General features: G+C 36.3%; 1 protein-coding gene across 1 annotated transcript in view; it reads left to right on the forward strand.

Moving 5' to 3' along the window:
* The window catches only part of PAK2 (p21 (RAC1) activated kinase 2), an 88,810-nt gene that overhangs the window by 55,147 nt on the left and 15,550 nt on the right, over positions 1–18,113 (forward strand). Inside the window, exons 3-13 of the mRNA XM_059391214.1 lie at positions 3,131–3,231; positions 3,570–3,717; positions 5,746–5,777; positions 6,449–6,556; positions 7,957–8,089; positions 9,889–9,952; positions 11,477–11,525; positions 12,024–12,136; positions 13,492–13,609; positions 15,308–15,407; positions 17,737–17,933. Coding sequence (XP_059247197.1) covers positions 3,131–3,231; positions 3,570–3,717; positions 5,746–5,777; positions 6,449–6,556; positions 7,957–8,089; positions 9,889–9,952; positions 11,477–11,525; positions 12,024–12,136; positions 13,492–13,609; positions 15,308–15,407; positions 17,737–17,933 — 1,163 coding nt within the window. The remainder of the gene's footprint in view (positions 1–3,130; positions 3,232–3,569; positions 3,718–5,745; positions 5,778–6,448; positions 6,557–7,956; positions 8,090–9,888; positions 9,953–11,476; positions 11,526–12,023; positions 12,137–13,491; positions 13,610–15,307; positions 15,408–17,736; positions 17,934–18,113) is intronic.

Consider the following 18,113-nt stretch of genomic DNA (forward strand, 5'->3'; position numbering starts at 1 on the left):
GGGGGGGGGGAGGTTGGGAGAAGGGGGTGGGGTTATGGACATTGGGGAGGGTATGTGCTATGGTGAGTGCTGTGAAGTGTGTAAACCTGGCGATTCATAGACCTGTACCCCTGGGGATAAAAATATATGTTTATAAAAAATAAATTAAATTTATTTTTAAGATTTTATTTATTTATTTGACAGAGAGCACAAGCATGGGGAGCAGCAGAGGGAGAAGGAGAAGCAGACTCCCCACTGAGCAGGGAGCCCAGTGTAGGACTTGATCCCAGAAACCTGGGATCATGACCTGAGCCGAAGGCAGCAAGATGCTTAACCAACTGTACCACCCAAGCCCCCCTCAAGGCTTACTTTTATAACTTCAACTGTCAAGGCAGGCTGGTATTGGCATAAAGATAAAGAGATCATTGCAACAAAATTATGTATCTAGAAATAGACCCAGGCATATATGGACAATTAATTTTTAGCAGTAGTTCAAAATGTCATTGACCACCTTTTTTTTTTTTTTTTTTTTTTTAATTTTCAGGAAAATAGTATTCATTATTTTTTCACCACACCCAGTGCTCCATGCAATCCGTGCCCTCTATAATACCCACCACCTGGTACCCCAACCTCCCACCCCCCCGCCACTTCAAACCCCTCAGATTGTTTTTCAGAGTCCATAGTCTCTCATGATTGATCTCCCCTTCCAATTTACCCCAACTCCCTTCTCCTCTCTAACACCCCTTGTCCTCCATGCTATTTGTTATGCTCCACAAATAAGTGAAACCATATGATAATTGACTCTCTCAGCTTGACTTATTTCACTCAGCATAATCTCTTCCAGTCCCATCCATGTTGCTACAAAAGTTGGGTATTCATCCTTTCTGATGGAGGCATAATACTCTATAGTGTATATGGACCACATCTTCCTTATCCATTCGTCTGTTGAAGGGCATCTTGGTTCCTTCCATAGTTTGGCGACCGGGGCCATTGCTGCTATAAACATTGGGGTACAGATGGCCCTTCTTTTCACGACATCTGTATCTTTGGGGTAAATACCAAGAGTGCAATTGCAGGGTCATAGGGAAGTTCTATTTTTAATTTCTTGAGGAATCTCCACACTGTTCTCCAAAGAGGCTGCACCAACTTGCATTCCTACCAACAGTGGAAGAGGGTTCCCCTTCTCCACATTCTCTCCAACACATGATTCCTGCTTTGTTAATTTTGGCCATTCTAACTGGTGTAAGGTGATATCTCAATGTGGTTTTTTTTTTTTTTTAAAGATTTTTATTTATTTATTTGACAGAGAGAAATCACAAGTAGTCGGAGAGGCAGGCAGAGAGAGAGAGGGAAGCAGGCTCCCTGCTGAGCAGAGAGCCCGATGCGGGACTTGATCCCAGGACCCTGAGATCATGACCTGAGCCGAAGGCAGCGGCTTAACCCACTGAGCCACCCAGGCGCCCCTCAATGTGGTTTTAATTTGAATCTCCCTGAGGGCTAGTGATGATGAACATTTTTTCATGTGTCTGATAGCCATTTGTATGTCTTGATTGGAGAAGTGTCTGTTCATATCTTCTGCCCATTTTTGATATGTTTGCCTATTTCATGTGTGTTGAGTTTGAGGAGTTCATTATAGATCCTGGATATCAACCTTTTGTCTGTACTGTCATTTGCAAATATCTTCTCCCATTCCTTGGGTTGCCTCTTTGTTTTTTTGACTGTTTCCTTTGCTGTGCAGAAGCTTTTGATTTTGATGAAGTCCCAAAAGTTTATTTTCACTTTTGTTTCCTTTGACTTTGGAGACATATCTTGAAAGAAGTTGCTGTGGCTGATACCAAAGAGCTAACTGCCTATGTTCTCCTCTAGGATTCTGATGGATTCCTGTCTCACGTTGAGGTCTTTTATCCATTTTGAGTTTATCTTTGTTTACGGTGTAAGAGAATGGTTGAGTTTCATTCTTCTACTTACAGCTGTCCAGTTTTCCCAGCACCATTTATTGAAGAGACTGTCTTTTTTCCACTGTGTATTTTTTCCTGTTTTGTCGAAGATTAATTGACCATAGAGTTGAGGGTCCATATCTGGGCTCTCTACTCTGTTCTGTCATTGACCTTCTAAATATCAACACTAGAGATTAAAAGAAGTTCTGAGGGGGGGAAGCATTTTCAACCTAAATATATATATGTGGTCAAGAAGTATCAAGGGGTAAACCAAAAAGAGGAGAACAAAGTATCCAGAAAATATTCTAGCAAGGGTAAAAGGGTAGGAATATGCTAGGAGGACAACTATGCCAGAAGTCTAGGGATAAACTACTGCAGATTAGATAAACTACTGAAGATCTGAGGAGTGGGGATGGGGGTACTTACAGAGAATACTATTGATAGACGTGTGTCAGGAATAATTGGTGGAACCATGGAAAAACTGGGAAGCATTAAGATGTAGCAGTTACTGGGGCACCCGGGTGGCTTAGCTGTTAAGCCGCTGCCTTTGGCTCTGGTCATGATTCCAGGGTCCTGGGGTCAAGCCCCACATCAGGCTGCCTGCTCAGCAGAGAGCCTGCTTCTCTCTCTCCTCTCCCTGCCGCTCTGCTTACTTGTGCTCTCTCTCTAGCTCTCTGTCAAACAAACAAACAAAAAAAGATGTAGCAGTTATTAACTTGAATAAAAGGAAAAGCTAGAGTTGGTAAAGAAAGGTGGCATGCTTATTGTAAACTCTTTGTTTATACAGTCTATACTATCTAGGTGGTCGGTGGTAATAATGTAAGTTGTTCTTTTGGGATTAATAGAGCCAAATGGAAATAGGACTTCATAGACTTTGTTTTCCAGATTGCTCAGTATCTGAAGTGTAGGCCTCAATTTATGAGAACCAGTGCTCTAAAGGGCTGTTCATTCTGTCGTGTGCTCTTTTATTCAGACCTGGTGCTGGGTCAATCCAGGTACCTCTTTAATCAGGACCCTGACATGGTTGTCCCCACCCCTGCTTGAAGACAGAATAGGTTACTTTACTTTTATCAGTTTCCCATCAGCCAGTGTCTTTAGGGGAAATCTTCTTCAAAAAAAGCTTTGTTCCTAATTGGTTCTTCAGAGAAACAGGTTTGTGAGTACCTTGATTAATCTTGTTTAAATAAGCTGATTCTTTTTTGAATGCCCTCTAGGAAGTAAGAAGAAGGAAAAAGAACGGCCAGAAATTTCTCCTCCATCTGATTTTGAGCATACCATTCATGTTGGCTTTGATGCGGTCACTGGAGAATTCACTGTAAGTTTACCCATTTGGGACTCATTTATGTATCAGCACCCAAACCTTTCTTTGCAGTATTCAGTTTCAAGCTAACTGTTCTATCCACGTATTAACTGTGAATTCTTAGTGCTTTTCATTTCTTATAAAAGTGTTTGTGTTTGGATGTATCTTTTTCTTAGGGAACTGAGCGCATTAGTTAGAATTACACAAAATAGATCTAAAAAAAAAAAAACATTTTACAATTTAATCAAGGCTACAGTTGATTGACTTGTTTTTTGTGTTTTGTCTTTTACTTTTGGAAATTGATTTTATTGGAGCAACTCAAAACAACTAATTTCTGAATATCTTTTTGTTAGGGCATGCCAGAACAGTGGGCTCGATTATTACAGACCTCTAACATCACCAAATTAGAGCAAAAGAAGAATCCTCAGGCTGTGCTGGATGTCTTAAAGTTCTATGACTCCAACACAGTGAAGCAGAAATATCTGAGCTTTACTCCTCCTGGTAAGACATCATACTGTGGTAAAAGGCTGATTCAAATGGGATTGCAGAATTGGGAAGCACACCTAGATAAAAAGATTGCTTCTGGAAAAGTAAAAAGCTGTGGTATGGTTCCTGTCTCTATTGTTGTCCTTGTGTAGATCTGCCTTTTGTAAACTAATTGGAACAGCTTTTATGCATAATTTGGAGTCTGGGGAGTATGTTAGTCTCTTAGTTTTGCCAAAAGTGGATGTTTTGGTCTTTTGTTTGTTTTTTCATGTCACTGCTTTGGAATGACTCCCAGCGATAAAAGAGAAAGGCGCTGATTTATAGACCGGTTCATACTAGAAATATATTTATTGTTAGTAGGACAGGAGGAGCATTGTTAGCATATTTAAATACACAGACTTTGAAGTAAAAAATGTTTAAGTCCATTCAAAAATTAAAACTTATCAAATATACAAACATAAAATAAGCATTAGAATGAAGATTTTTATACCTTGGAATTAGATTATCATTAGGTAAGAATTGGAGTATAGTGGGTTTTTTTTTTTTTTAAATCGTTTATTTGTTCAAATCAGGGTCAGAATAAAGACCATGCAATATAGTTGTTTGCTGTATCTCTTGATTCTCTTTTGATGTTTAGGCTCCCTCACATGGATTCTCACATTGTTTTCCTTGTAATTTATTTGTTGACCCATGGACCCATGGATTTTGCTAATTACGTCCCCAAGGTGTCTTTATGTTTCTCTGACCCCTAAAATCATACATGTAGTATTAATTAATGGCAGTTGATTACATTTTCACAGAAATATGGGCTGTGCTCAAAGAAAAAATAGCACTTGGACAAACGATCTTGATTTTTTTAGTTAGATCTTGATCTCTGTATCCTTAGCAAAAGGTCAGACTTGTCCCTAGAACTTCTGTGTCAGTACATCTGTAAATTAGAATTTTTTTAAATCAGTGTTTGACCAGAAAATGGTATATTCTTTTCACCTATTTTTCATATTATGTAGTTCATATATATGTTAAAGTTATATTAACTATATACCTTTAATATAATATTTATAAATATATATTTATATACTTAAATAACAAATATAAGTATGTTGTATATGTTTATTAATGTATAGTATATGTTAAATAATATTAATGTATACATAATTAGTTAATGATCTTACTTAGCATATATTGCTAGATATTATATATATGTATAAAAATGTAAAAGTCTCTGGGCCTATTGAAAAGTAAAACAAAACAAAACTTGCTCTTTTAAACTCCAGAATGAATGTTTCAATGTTTAGTCTTCACAAACTGTGTTTAGCCCTTAGGAATATGCTTTCTTATTGATCAAAATTTATGCCAAGTATTTTCCTTTTCACAGTCGCTGTTGTCTGAATAGTTGCTTTAAGTTTCTAGATAGACCATTTTTTTTCTGGAGAAAGTGTTGCTATGAATAAACTTCTGTTTTAATATATACACATGGAGAAATATAGTTACAAATGTTTTTAATAACTTTGTTAAAATGTAGTTCAAATGCTATAAAATTCACCCATTTGTAGTATGCAAGTCAGTGATTTTTAGTAAATTTACAGAGTTCCATTAAGATTTGAGATTTGTGGGGCGCCTGGGTGGCTCAGTGGGTTAGGCCGCTGCCTTCGGCTCAGGTCATGATCTCAGGGTCCTGGGATCGAGTTCCGCATCGGGCTCTCTGCTCAGCGGGGAGCCTGCTTCCTCTTCTCTCTCTGTCTGCCGGCCTCTCTGCCTACTTGTGATCTCTCTGTCAAATAAATAAATAAAATCTTTAAAAAAATAAAAAAAAATAAAAAGATTTGAGATTTGTTAATACAGTCTCACATAAATTCATATTTGACTACAGGTATTGTCATTTTTCTCTAGGTTTACTTCATCTTCAAATGTAATCAGTCTAAGAACATTCTACTTGCTCTGCTTTGTATTTTCTTCCTCTTGTTTTTTTTTCCTTTTCTTTATTATATAGACATTTTCTTTTTTGAGTTGTTGACTTAGCATTATTTTCTGTTTTGTATTCAGAGAAAGATGGCTTCCCTTCTGGAACACCAGCAGTAAGTTAATATATTACTTCTTGTAGCTCTTGTTCTAACTTAAGTTACTCAAAACAAATCTCAGTTTTTATTTAGCTTTCTAAAATAAATTACAGCCATCAGAAATAAATGCTTAATATGTTTTAAGCTAGCCACTTGATTAAGCAAATAAGGATCCCATATTAAGTAAACAGTTCCCTTAATTAGGAGGAAACAATCTCTTTTGAGTCTTATGAAGACATAGTGCGGTAATAAGAAATGTACCTACCTAGCACACACCTGGCATGTAGTAAGCTCTTTATAAAAATTAACATCTTTTATTTCTTCAATCACCATTTTTGAAGGTGAATCTAGCTGTCTTAAATGACCAAAAATGACTCTGACTTACACAAATCCTACAGGATCTTTATTTTTGGTTTTAACAAACAAAGTGATTGGTTCCTTTCAGGACTTAAGGGACATAAAATTGTCCATATAAAAGGTACAGATTTTCTCTTAAGAAAACTTGGTACTTACTGTAAACATTTCATAAACTTTTCTATAAGTTATAGGATTCCTTTTGCTTTTTAAGTGATTAGAACCAATGAGGTTTTATCATTTTGAAATGAGCTATTAAAGAAATACATTTTTTCAAGTATGTTTATTGTTATATCTGACTTGTCTTCCTTGCTTTGCTCATGTGATTAATACAGCTGAGTACCAAGGGATCAGAAACTTCTGCAGTAGTAACAGAGGAAGATGATGATGATGAAGAGGCTGCTCCTCCTGTTATTGCCCCACGACCAGATCATACAAAATCAGTGCGTGTCTGGGTACTTGGACTGTGGTTGTCAGGGCATGTGTGTTTTTAAGAAACGGCAGTCTGTAGTTGTCTGCCAGTGATTAATTTTCCAAAAACCCTCAGTATGGGGAAATCTGATGAGGAGATCTTTACCTAAAAATCGTTAATCAAAAACTAGGTTTTTTGTTGTTGTTGTTTTTTTTAATTAAAATTAAATGACTTCCTTAAAAGTTAAAGTAGTTACCTCATTGTTTCTCCTTTCTATATTACCCCTTCTCTTCCAGAGAATTCATCTATTTCTCTGGCTTTCTCTATTTTTCTCAGTGCAGATAACTGCTATATCTAAAACTTAAATCTTACTTCTTACCCAAATTGTGTAGATAATCTCCCACTTTACATTTCTCTTAAAGTCTTGGTGTCATTCAGGAGGCTACAGAGAATGAAATTCCAACCGGATAGGGAACAGTTTAAAAAATAATAATCTTAGGGGCACCTGGGTGGCTCAATGGGTTAAGCCTCTGCCTTCGGCTCAGGTCATGATCTCAGGATCCTGGGATCGAGCCCCGCATCAGGCTCTCTGCTCAGCGGGGAGCCTGCTTCCCCACTCTCTCTCTCTGCCTGCCTCTCTGGCTACTTGTGATCTCTCTCTGTCAAATAAATAAATAAAATCTTTAAAAAAAAATAATGATCTTAGAGAAAGAGTCCTGTATTCCTCTGCCAGTACAAGGAAAGTGCGGGAAGGTGGTGTGCGGTGGAGTGCTGGCACAATCAGCAGGGAGGACTCTGAAGACTGCTGCTGCTGGGTCCTGATTAACAGTAAAGGGCTTTGTTTTCTGGCTTTACCTCCTAGAATTGGCTGTTTAAAATGAAATGGTAGAGCATTGGGTATTATATAAGACTGATGAATCACTGGCCTCTATCTCTGAAACCAATAATAGACTTTATGTTAATTGAATTTAAATAAAAAGCTTAAAAATAATAAAAAATAAAATGAAACGGTAAAAATCATCCTTGGTAAAAGGGTTTTTTTGTTCTTTGGGGTTTTTTTGGTAAAAGTTTTTATGAGAATTAATAGTTAATTCAACATCATGGTTTCTGTAATTCTGCTGTTTATTTCTCTTTTGTAGTAAGAATGCTGGCATATCCTTTTAGATCTGGCTAAACTTAAATTTCATTCAGAGATCTGGTGTTTTGCTAGACAGACTTTAAAAATCTATACATCATGTGTCAAAAGTGTTTAACATTTATTCATCTTCGTTACAGGTCTTTTATTAAGATAAGTTGAAAATATTATTCTCATTCTTTAGAACACTGGAGAAAACTAGTTTTGATTAAAAATCAAAGAACTGAATCGTGTACAAGTAAGAATACCTAAAAATACTTTGCCTCGGATCTCAGTAATAAGCTGTCTCTCTGCAGATTTATACACGGTCTGTAATTGACCCTATTCCTGCACCAGTTGGTGATTCTAATGTTGATAGCGGTGCCAAGTCTTCTGACAAACAGAAAAAGAAGACCAAAATGACAGATGAAGAGATTATGGAGAAACTAAGTATGTTACCTATTTTACATTATTCTTAAATTGTTAACAGCTCTTGACACATTTGGCTCAGATGGATTTTAATTTATACCCTGTGTTTTGGCTTAAGACATCAATTATAGGGGCACCCGGGTGTCTCGGTTGGGTGTCTGCTTTCAACTCAGGTGCCGATCCCAGGGTTCTGGGATCCCGCTCTGCATCAGGCTCTTTGCTCAGCAGGGAGTCTGCCTCAGCCTCTGCTACTCCCTCTCTCTGTCTCTCTTTCTGTCAGATATATAAATAAAATCTTAAAGAATAAAAAGACATAAATTATAAATTGTTTCCTTTTAGGAACAGGTCACTTCCGTTAAAATCTAGTAAAGCCAAATTCATACTCTGATTTGCTTGTTTATTATGTATTGACTGTTGGGTAATATATGCAGTGATAAGTACCTTCGGGAGCAACACTTTTTCCCAAAGGGCCAAATCTGAGGGTTATGGTTGGAACACTTATCAAAGGAGATTTGTATACATTTATATATACTTATAGTTTCTCAATACGAGAATACAAAGTGTTCCCAAAAAACTAAACAATGTGGCCTTCCTGTATAGATATATGTGCAAACATTAAATGATTTTTTTTTCTCTTCTCCCTTTTCATCCATTAACTGTCATTGGCCTGAGTCAACCATTGGAAATAATGTACACAGTGCCAGGGAGAGGGTAGCAAGAATGTCCAGTTACAAGTCTACAGCAACTATAGTTATAAAGAACACTGACATAGAGGGATCAAGGATCACGGAAAAGTACTAAGAAAAGTAGCTAAAGTGGCTGTAGACCTTAGATTGGATACTTATATAAAATTGGGTTATTTGTGTGAGTTTCCGTAATATGATCATACCTCCTTTTTCCTTGAGCAAGTGAAAACTTAGCATGGTTTTCTCATGTTTTGGCTTGGTGGTAATAAGAATATATTATAGTTTTATGTCCAAATACTAATCGCAAAACTGTTGCTTAGTTGTGACTTTGTGAACTTCCCTAAAACAGATATGATTAGTTAATACTAAAGTAGAGTAATCTTTATAGAAATAAGTGGTTTCCTAAATATATTGGAAGATAGAAGGTATGTGGGAAGAGTCAAAAAAGCCATTTAGGCTTATTTATTTGGATATCATTTATATATTATTTCTGATAATAAGTAGTTTCATAATTTACCATTAGTTTAATACATTTCAGTGGAGTATGAAAAGTAGAATGACCAACTTCTCGATTAAGACTGCACATCCTACATCCTGAGAACCCCTTTATTCTTAGGCAGACTAAACACAGTTGGTCATTTTAAGGTGTTCATTTTTGAGAAAAGGATAATTAAGACCTTAGCTAGGAGGTCCAACCTCATGGAAATAATATGTCTTCTTGCTTCTGTTACTTTCTTAAGTTTCTTTAGTGTTCTGTGTTTGAAACATACATGATTTTTTTTTTTTTAAGATTTTGTTTATTTATTTATTTGACAGAGATAACAAGTAGGCAGAGAGGCAGGCAGAGAGAGAGGAAGGGAAACAGGTTCCCTCCCGAGCAGAGAGCTAGCTGCATGTGTGGCTCGATCCCAGGACCCTGGGGCCACGACCAGAGCTGAAGGCAGAGGCTTTAACCCATTGAGCCACCCAGGCACCCCAGCATACGTAATTTTTGAAACTTGTGTTTGAAAGTTGTGTTTGAAAACCAGTGTTCTGAAATCAGTAGAGTTTATTAAAAGAAGTCATGATATTAGTTTACAATTTGAAATGCTTGAGAGCTTCCAACTTTTTGTTGTTGTTTTTTGTTTAAAATAGGAACTATTGTGAGCATAGGTGACCCTAAGAAAAAATACACAAGATATGAAAAAATTGGGCAAGGGTAAGTATTGGTGACTGTATTAAACAGTATGATAGTAATTCCTGGGTGTATAGTGTATCTCTTCTGCCTGTTGACATTGAGCACTTAGAGCATTCTATGCGTGGTTTTCCTGGATTTGTGTAAATAAGTAATGTATTTATTTCTACCTGCTGTTACAAAATTGACCTATTGAGCAATGACGTACATTGTTTTTTTCTTAAATGTTGTTTCCCATTGGTGTTTAAGAGATTAGATGGAAAAATTGACCACCAAATATATATTTTTTGACTACCAAATATATGTAAAAAGATAATAAGAACATTTACTACAAGATGATAGGCAATTTTATTGCCTAATAAAATTGTGTATTTAATCACATTATTGAGTATTGAAGTTTGAGTCTACTGATCTGATTTTGTCCAGTAATTTGTGTTTTTAAACTAAACTTTGTTTCTGTTGCCTGGGAGCAAATGAACATTTTGAATTTTTATTATTATTCTCTGGATAGTATTCTTTGAATTTAGAAAGAGAGCTTAAATCTTTTTTGAAAACCTCTTTATGAATTTTGTTCTAAAAACTAAATTAGGTGGGGTTCCTGGGTGGCTCATTCAGTTAAGCATCTGGCTCGATTTCTGCTCAGCTCATGATCTCTGGGTTGTGAAATCAGCTCCTCATGCAGCTCCATGCTGGGTGTGGAGCCTTCTTAAGATTCTTTCTCTTCCTCTCCCTCTGCCTCTCCTCCACCTCTACCTCTCTTAAAAAAAAAAAAAAAAAAAAAAGAACTAAATTTCGTTGCATAACTGGTTTAATAACAAAAATTGAAAATCATCTTAATATTCTTGAGCATGTGATGGATAAATTTATCCAATATATCCATTTATCCAATATATCCATTAATATATTGAATAATATAAATAATAGTAATGAGGGAGCAAGTATAAGACCCACCCTAAATCCAGTGTTAAATTAAGAAAGCAGATCTCAAAACATAAAATAAAAAAGTTTAAAAAATTAAAAAGCAAATTGCAGAAAAATATATAAAACGAAGCCATTTATAAGAAGTTGTCAAAATTACATTGAATATATTTTATAGTGATACACACCTAGGCCATTGATAGACATAAAGTGTAGACAGATGCATGGAATGGATGCGCATCAACTGCAGAATAAACACCAAACACCGATTACTTTTGGGAGCATGGAAGGATGCCTTTGGGAAGCAGTGCAAGGACTTCAAATTTATTCATTGATTTTTGTTTCTTAAGCATGGATGTAGATCCATGAGTATGTATTTTTTCTTTCCTTTATCTTTTTCCTACATTTTTGTAGGTATATTTATGACAAATTTCTAACAAGTTTCAGCTAGGAGGATTGCCTTTTTCTTATTTTTTTTCCCCTTCTGTGCTTGCTTTTACTCCTTTATAAAAATGTTAAGTCTTAAATGTTCTTTAATCCCTTTCTAGTTATTCTAAGTATAAAGTCTTTAGATACATAAATGATAGTGATTTAGAAACCTTAAATCTGGTATGTCTTTTTTCCCCCTAGGGCTTCTGGTACAGTTTTCACTGCTACTGATGTGGCATTGGGACAGGAGGTAGCTACTTTTTCATACTTCTGGGTGTTACCATTAGCTTTTAGTATAAGAGGAAACTAGATAAACCTATGAATAATCAATGGGAATCTTTTTTTCAGTTTAATATGTTGAAAGAATTACTCTATGTATTTTATAGCACTTTTCTTAATAGGGAAAAAAGAAGAAATTATGTACTGAGTTTTATAAATAAGCAGATCTTTTAAAAAATTATTTTTCCAGCTTGGAATGAAAAGAGGATTAATTCCTGGCATTGGTATGACCTTGAGTTGGGTAATCAGCTTCAGGAGTAATCTTGAAGTAATTAGGCTCTAAGTATTACAAAGTATTGTTCATAGGCAGTGTGGAAGTAAAAGTATTACCTGTCAGTAAATTACAGTCTCATTGTATAATGTAACAGATACACAATAAAGTAAATCATTATCTGGTTGGTGTTTGTAATTTTCTGAGAGAATTAGGAGACTTGTTCTGATTTTTTTTTTTAATTTGTTTCCATCATAGGTTGCTATCAAACAGATTAATTTACAGAAACAGCCAAAGAAGGAATTAATCATTAATGAGATTCTGGTGATGAAAGAATTAAAGAATCCCAACATAGTTAACTTCTTGGACAGGTAAATATAATTATTTCTTAAACAGTGGGGGGGAAAAGTAGAAATTTTACATCTTGTGGTTTGGAGCTTACTCAGGCACTTGATCAGAGTAGGTGTCAGTGTTGATAAGTAAGCTTGAAGGAGGAAGAGAAGTAAAAGAAAAAATAGCACATTGCAGGGGCACCTGAGTGGCACAGTTGATTAAGTGTCTTACTTTTGGTTTCAACTCAGGTCATGATCTCCAGGTCATGGGATCAAGCCTGGATAGAGCCAGGCCTTGGGCTCCATGCTCAGTGCGGGAATCTGCTTAGGATTCTCTCCCTCTGCCCCTCCCTCCTTGTTCACCCTCCCCGCCATGTGCGCACACTCGTTAGCTCTCTAATAAATCTTAAAAAAAAGGCTGGGGGTACATTGTACTTTAGCAGGCTTTTTTCTACATGTATATCACCTGGCAAGTAAGGGAGAGCAGTTAAATGAAAGACATTACTGCTGGTGCTTATATTAATTACAAATGATCAGAAACAGAAACATTAAGGAAATGAGCTATGATTCATGTGTTGACTGACAGCAGTGCCTGGCCACATGGTTTTTAAACTTTCAGATCATGTTTCTATTTTAGATCCTGTCTTTCATGGGCAAATAGTTTGTCAAAACCTCATTTAAGAATGGATGTTAAATAATAGAACAAAGAGCAGGATAGAAAATTATATTCTACGATTATATGGGGATTGTTAAGCAGTTACATATATGCAAATGAAAGAATTGAAAAATAAATGAAAATTAAAATAGTGATTGTGGTAGAGATAAAAGATTATAGGTGATTTTCTTATTTCCACATTTAAATGTATTTAGAATAGGAAAAAGATAATACATTTTTAGATTTTAGCCCTAGTAATGGAGGCCATGTTCATAAAAATCAATTTTCTAGGTCTGTTGCCCTGCTTTTGAAAGTACTATGTCAAGTGGGTATTGCAGGGTAGGTGAGATAAGCCATAGCTTTGGAATCCATTACACTTGGCTTCTGATTCTGGTTCTGTCACTTACTAGCTATGTGAACCTGGATGAGTAACTTCTTCAAGCCTCCATCTCTTCATCTGTAAAACAGAACAAATGATTCCTACCTTACAGTGTTACATTAATTGAAACGATCAAGTTACAATTGTAGGCTAGCTCTGAAATCACTCAGAAAAGTCCTAGTGCCTGTCAGTTACTTTCCTCAACTGTGGGGTTGCAGCTGGCGGGTTTTCTTTCTGGCCCTCACAGCTTCCAGCTTTCTAGCTTCCTGATTAGGGAGTCTGACATTTAAATTCTTCAGCGCAGAGTGGTGTGAAAGTAAAAACGCGCATGTATTTTGTGTATTTTTCCTTGTTTTTTAGTTACCTGATGGGAGATGAATTGTTTGTGGTAATGGAGTACCTTGCTGGGGGATCGCTTACTGATGTTGTGACAGAGACCTGCATGGATGAAGCACAGATCGCCGCTGTCTGCAGAGAGGTAAGTGTGCTCCCTTTCCGGTAAGTTACAGCCATGCGTACTTAGGAGGTTAAAAAAAAACAAGAAGGAGAGTTTTCGCACAGGTGATTTTTACTATGTGCAATACTTTCTCTACATACTCTGTGCAGGTTGTCTCCATACCATTTAATCCTTCCTGTGCACGCTAATTCTGGAATAAAGTATGGATTTTTGAAGAGCCCAGCTCACAGGTATATTTCAGGGAATTCTTCATTAGAACTTATCCCAACAGAGTACTTTTAAGAGTGAAAGGAAAGGCCGCTCAACAGTGGAAACAAGGACTGTCTCTCACAAAGCAGGACACATGCTCACCTTAAGTATTAAGTCTGCTTCTGGCTTTATTAATCTCCTCAGAGGTGAAAAGCTAGGTGTTCCTTGATATTCACTATTTAATTTTGAGACATACCATTGCTTAAGCCAGTAGAATTCTGCCAAATTGCCTAAGTCAAAACTAAAACTAAAAATTTTTATTTCTGAGTTAATTATGCTCCATCAAAGGGGTAGACCATTTGGTTGTTTCAGGAGGGGAGGAAATAAGAACTCTTGAACAGTTATGAATATGGTATTTTAGTAACATAACTCTAACAAAGAGTGGTCACTTAAAAGCTGACAAAAACTTAAGAATATATCCATACTTCATTTGTTTCTCTAATAATTTCTTTTTATAATTGTTTTAAAAATTATTTTAGGAGTTCCTCGAATTGTGACAAATTTGTTTCTGTTGTACAAGTGTTTTGGGGAGGATTTGTTCTCAAGAATCTGCTTAAATGCTTTGTATATGCAGAACTGAGCCTGGGTGGCTCAGCTGGTTAAACATCTTCCTTTGGCTCAGGTCATGTTCTCAGGTTCCTGGGATCAACTCCCACACTGAGAAGTTCCTGCTTCTCTCTCTCTTCTGCTCCCCCTGCTTGTGCTCTCTCTCTCTCTCTCTCTGACAAATAAATAAAATCTTAAAACAAAAAAATGCTTGAGGGGTACCTGGGTGGCTCAGGTCCTGGTCTCAGGGTCCTGGGATCAAACCCCACATGGGGCTCTCTGCTCAGCAGAGAGCCTGCTTCCTCCTCTCTCTCTGCTTGCCTCTCTGCCTACTTGTGATCTCTCTGTCAAATAAATAAAAAAAATCTTTAAAAAAAAATGCTTGGTAAATGTAGTACAGTTTATCTGTCTTTACTTGAATGGATAGTAGAATATCTTAAATGAGATTTTTAGTTGTTACTCATAAAGTACAATCTTTATTTTGTTTTTCTCTTCTATTGGGGGTAAGAAATAAAAATACAACTTTTTCCAAGCTTGCATTTTATATTCAGTTAATATTCAAAAACAGGGGCAAGCAGATCTTAAAACTCTAATCTTGTTCTTGAATTTTAAGGAAGGGGGCAGAGTTTTTCCTTACTTCTGACTGTGCTTTCTGAAACATGGCATAAGAGGAAACTTACTCTTTCATCAGTGGTGTCTAAGTTGTCGAAATCACTTTATGTAAAATCTGCTCTAAAAGAAATGAAAAAAATATCCTAACATCACATCAGTGAACAGCTGGATAGAACTGGACCTCCCAGGTTCTTACCTACTTTTCAGGGGCTCGATTAGAATTCTGAAGCAATGCTTTAGGCCATAAGTACTGACTCACTTCCTTTAGACTTTTCAGGGACTGTTTCATTGATAGGTGTTTTTCTTGGTTAGTGTTTACAGGCATTGGAGTTTTTACATGCTAATCAAGTAATCCACAGAGACATCAAAAGTGACAATGTGCTTTTGGGGATGGAAGGATCCGTTAAACTTAGTAAGTAGCAAATGATTAAGTAACATTTATTACTATAGTTCTGCTTTTTGTTTAAGTAAAAAGAAACCTATTAATATTTTTGTGACTTAATATATGGAAGAGGAGGGAGAAAATCGTAAAGAATGTGGACTCTGAGCTGGACAGCTTGGGTTTAAATAGCAGATCAGCTACTACTTGCTGAATAATTTGGGGTGAGTTATTTAATCTCTGTATTTATGTTCTCAGATGGTAAGGAAAATAATAGTTACTGTCTCAGATATATAATATAGTTACTGTCTCAGTTACTCTGAGAACTAAAAATGTAAAGCACTGAGGAACAGTGCCTGGGATTGTCCTCATGTTGGTACTGTCTTCTAAAGATAAGCTTGAATTTGTCTCTGTTATTAGGGTAAATCTTTCTCATTGTACTGTTCAGCTTTCTTAGGATTTGGTAGAACATGGCCCATTTGGGGGAGGGCTTTATGACCCTGACCTGAGAGACGACTAGAAACAAAACCTCTGTTCCTAATTATCTTCTGTATCAGACTTGATACAATCATGGGGGGGAAGTCCTGGACTTCTTTTCCTCTGCTGGCTGTAATCTGTCAGTTTCAACCACTGCCACCTGGAGGATTCAAGAAGAACTTCTGTTGTGGTTCCTCCCACTATGCAAAATTCAAGGCATTTCTTGGATCAGCAGATCAAAATTTTTTCCTTCTGTTCTGTTGGAGTGTTTGACTCCTTTTTCAATATCTCTTTTTTTAAGATATTTCTTCTGGGTATTGTTCAACCACAGGAAAGGGGTTCTACCAGATGGTCAAAAAATATGATTACTAATCTTAATCAGCAGGCAAAATAGAAATGGACATTCTCATACTTTTTTGGTGGATACACATGTAAGCTGACTTAGACTTTTTTGGATAGATTTATCCTGGCTCTTCCACATACTAGATGAATGATCTTGGATAATTTACCTAAAAATATGTATGCCTTAGTTTCCCAGTTTGTAAAATGAGAATAATGTTAATAAATGTACCTATCTCAGTGTTATCATGAGGATTAGGTGTGTTGATTTCCTATAAGATACTTGGAACAGTACTTGGTTTGTTACAAGTACCCAATTTTAGCTATAAATATGATTTAACTGAACAATTGCTCACTTAGTATTCTCTTGGATAAAATTATTGAACATATGCACAACAGTAAATACAAAGTTGTTCTCTGTAACGTTGTAAAGAACAACAAAAAGTACCTTAAATGTCTAGCAGTATGGGAATGGTAAATTATAATTTTGTTATTTTGTAATACTGTGTGGTTATAGTAATGAGGTAGATCAACGTTTACAACTATGGAAAAATCTCTAAAAATAAATTTTAAAAAACAATTTACTGGAGCACTTGGCTGACTTAGTTGGTAGAGCATGTGACTTTTCATCTCAGAGTGGTGAGTTCAAGCCCCATGTTGGGGGTAGAGTTTACTTTTTTTTAAAAAGCAGTTTAACAGAGTGTCCTAACTAGGTCGAATAAACTATTCAGTTCACAGGTGATGTTTGTACCTGTGTAAATTCATAACAAAAAGTCCAAAGCTTATAAACTTAAATGTTAGTAGTAGTTGAGTTTGAAATAGAATGGGTCTGTAGAAGGGAGGAAAACAATTCTAGATTCTCATCCCACTAAATCTAACACTCATTGCTAACCTAGGCTTTCTGTGCCTATTGCAAAATGAGTAGAGTAAGCTGGTGAGGACCTTTTTAGGTACAGTTGCAGTTAAAGCTGTTCTTTTTCTAGGCTGTCTGCTAGGTCAGATACTTAGTAATTCTGGCTTCTGTTTGTTTTCTTCAAAAATAGTTCCCATTTCCTGACCTTTTTACCTGATTTGTAGAATTTTAGTTTTGATGCTCACTTTTGGTAACTTTCCTTTTTCAACTTTATTAAAATTTTTGGGATAATTCTTTAGAATAAAAGACCACCTGATCATTTGGCCTTTGCTTGTGGGAAATAAAAGTAAGCAAAGTGAGAGTATATAACATCATCAAGATACTTGTAAAGCCATTCTGCATTCTACATTGTACCTTGGAAACCCATTCTGGCTTACTTTTTTTTTTTTTTTTTTTTTTTTTAAGTAAGCACTATACACAGCGTGGGGCTTTAACACAACCCTGAGAACAAGAGTCACATGCTCTATGGACACTTCAGTAGCCAGGTGCCCTTGGTATACTTTTTGAATACAGTTTTTAAAAAGAAGAGGCTGGATAGTCAAATGTAATTAATTAAGTCATCTGTCATGAGCTCTTAGATAAAAGTATCCATGGGCACCATTAACTATAGATTTGTTTTGTTTTGTTTTATAGCCGACTTTGGGTTCTGCGCCCAGATCACCCCTGAGCAGAGCAAGAGAAGTACCATGGTGGGAACGCCATACTGGATGGCACCAGAGGTGGTTACACGGAAAGCTTATGGCCCTAAAGTGGACATATGGTCTCTGGGTATCATGGCTATTGAGATGGTAGAAGGAGAGCCTCCATACCTCAATGAAAATCCCTTGAGGGTAAGAGCAATTAAACACGAGCCTTATTTTTAGAAAAACGCATTTCTTCAGAACATTTATTTATAATCTGATTGCACCAGCCACTAGGCAAAAATTTAGGATAAAAGTCGATATAACCTAGTCTCTGCATCTAAAAATATTTGCTTCTTCTGGATTATTGAGTTGAATGTGTTAGGTAAA

Source organism: Mustela nigripes, chromosome 2 (genome assembly GCF_022355385.1).
Source record: "Mustela nigripes isolate SB6536 chromosome 2, MUSNIG.SB6536, whole genome shotgun sequence".
In the NCBI taxonomy this organism is placed as follows: domain Eukaryota; kingdom Metazoa; phylum Chordata; class Mammalia; order Carnivora; family Mustelidae; genus Mustela; species Mustela nigripes.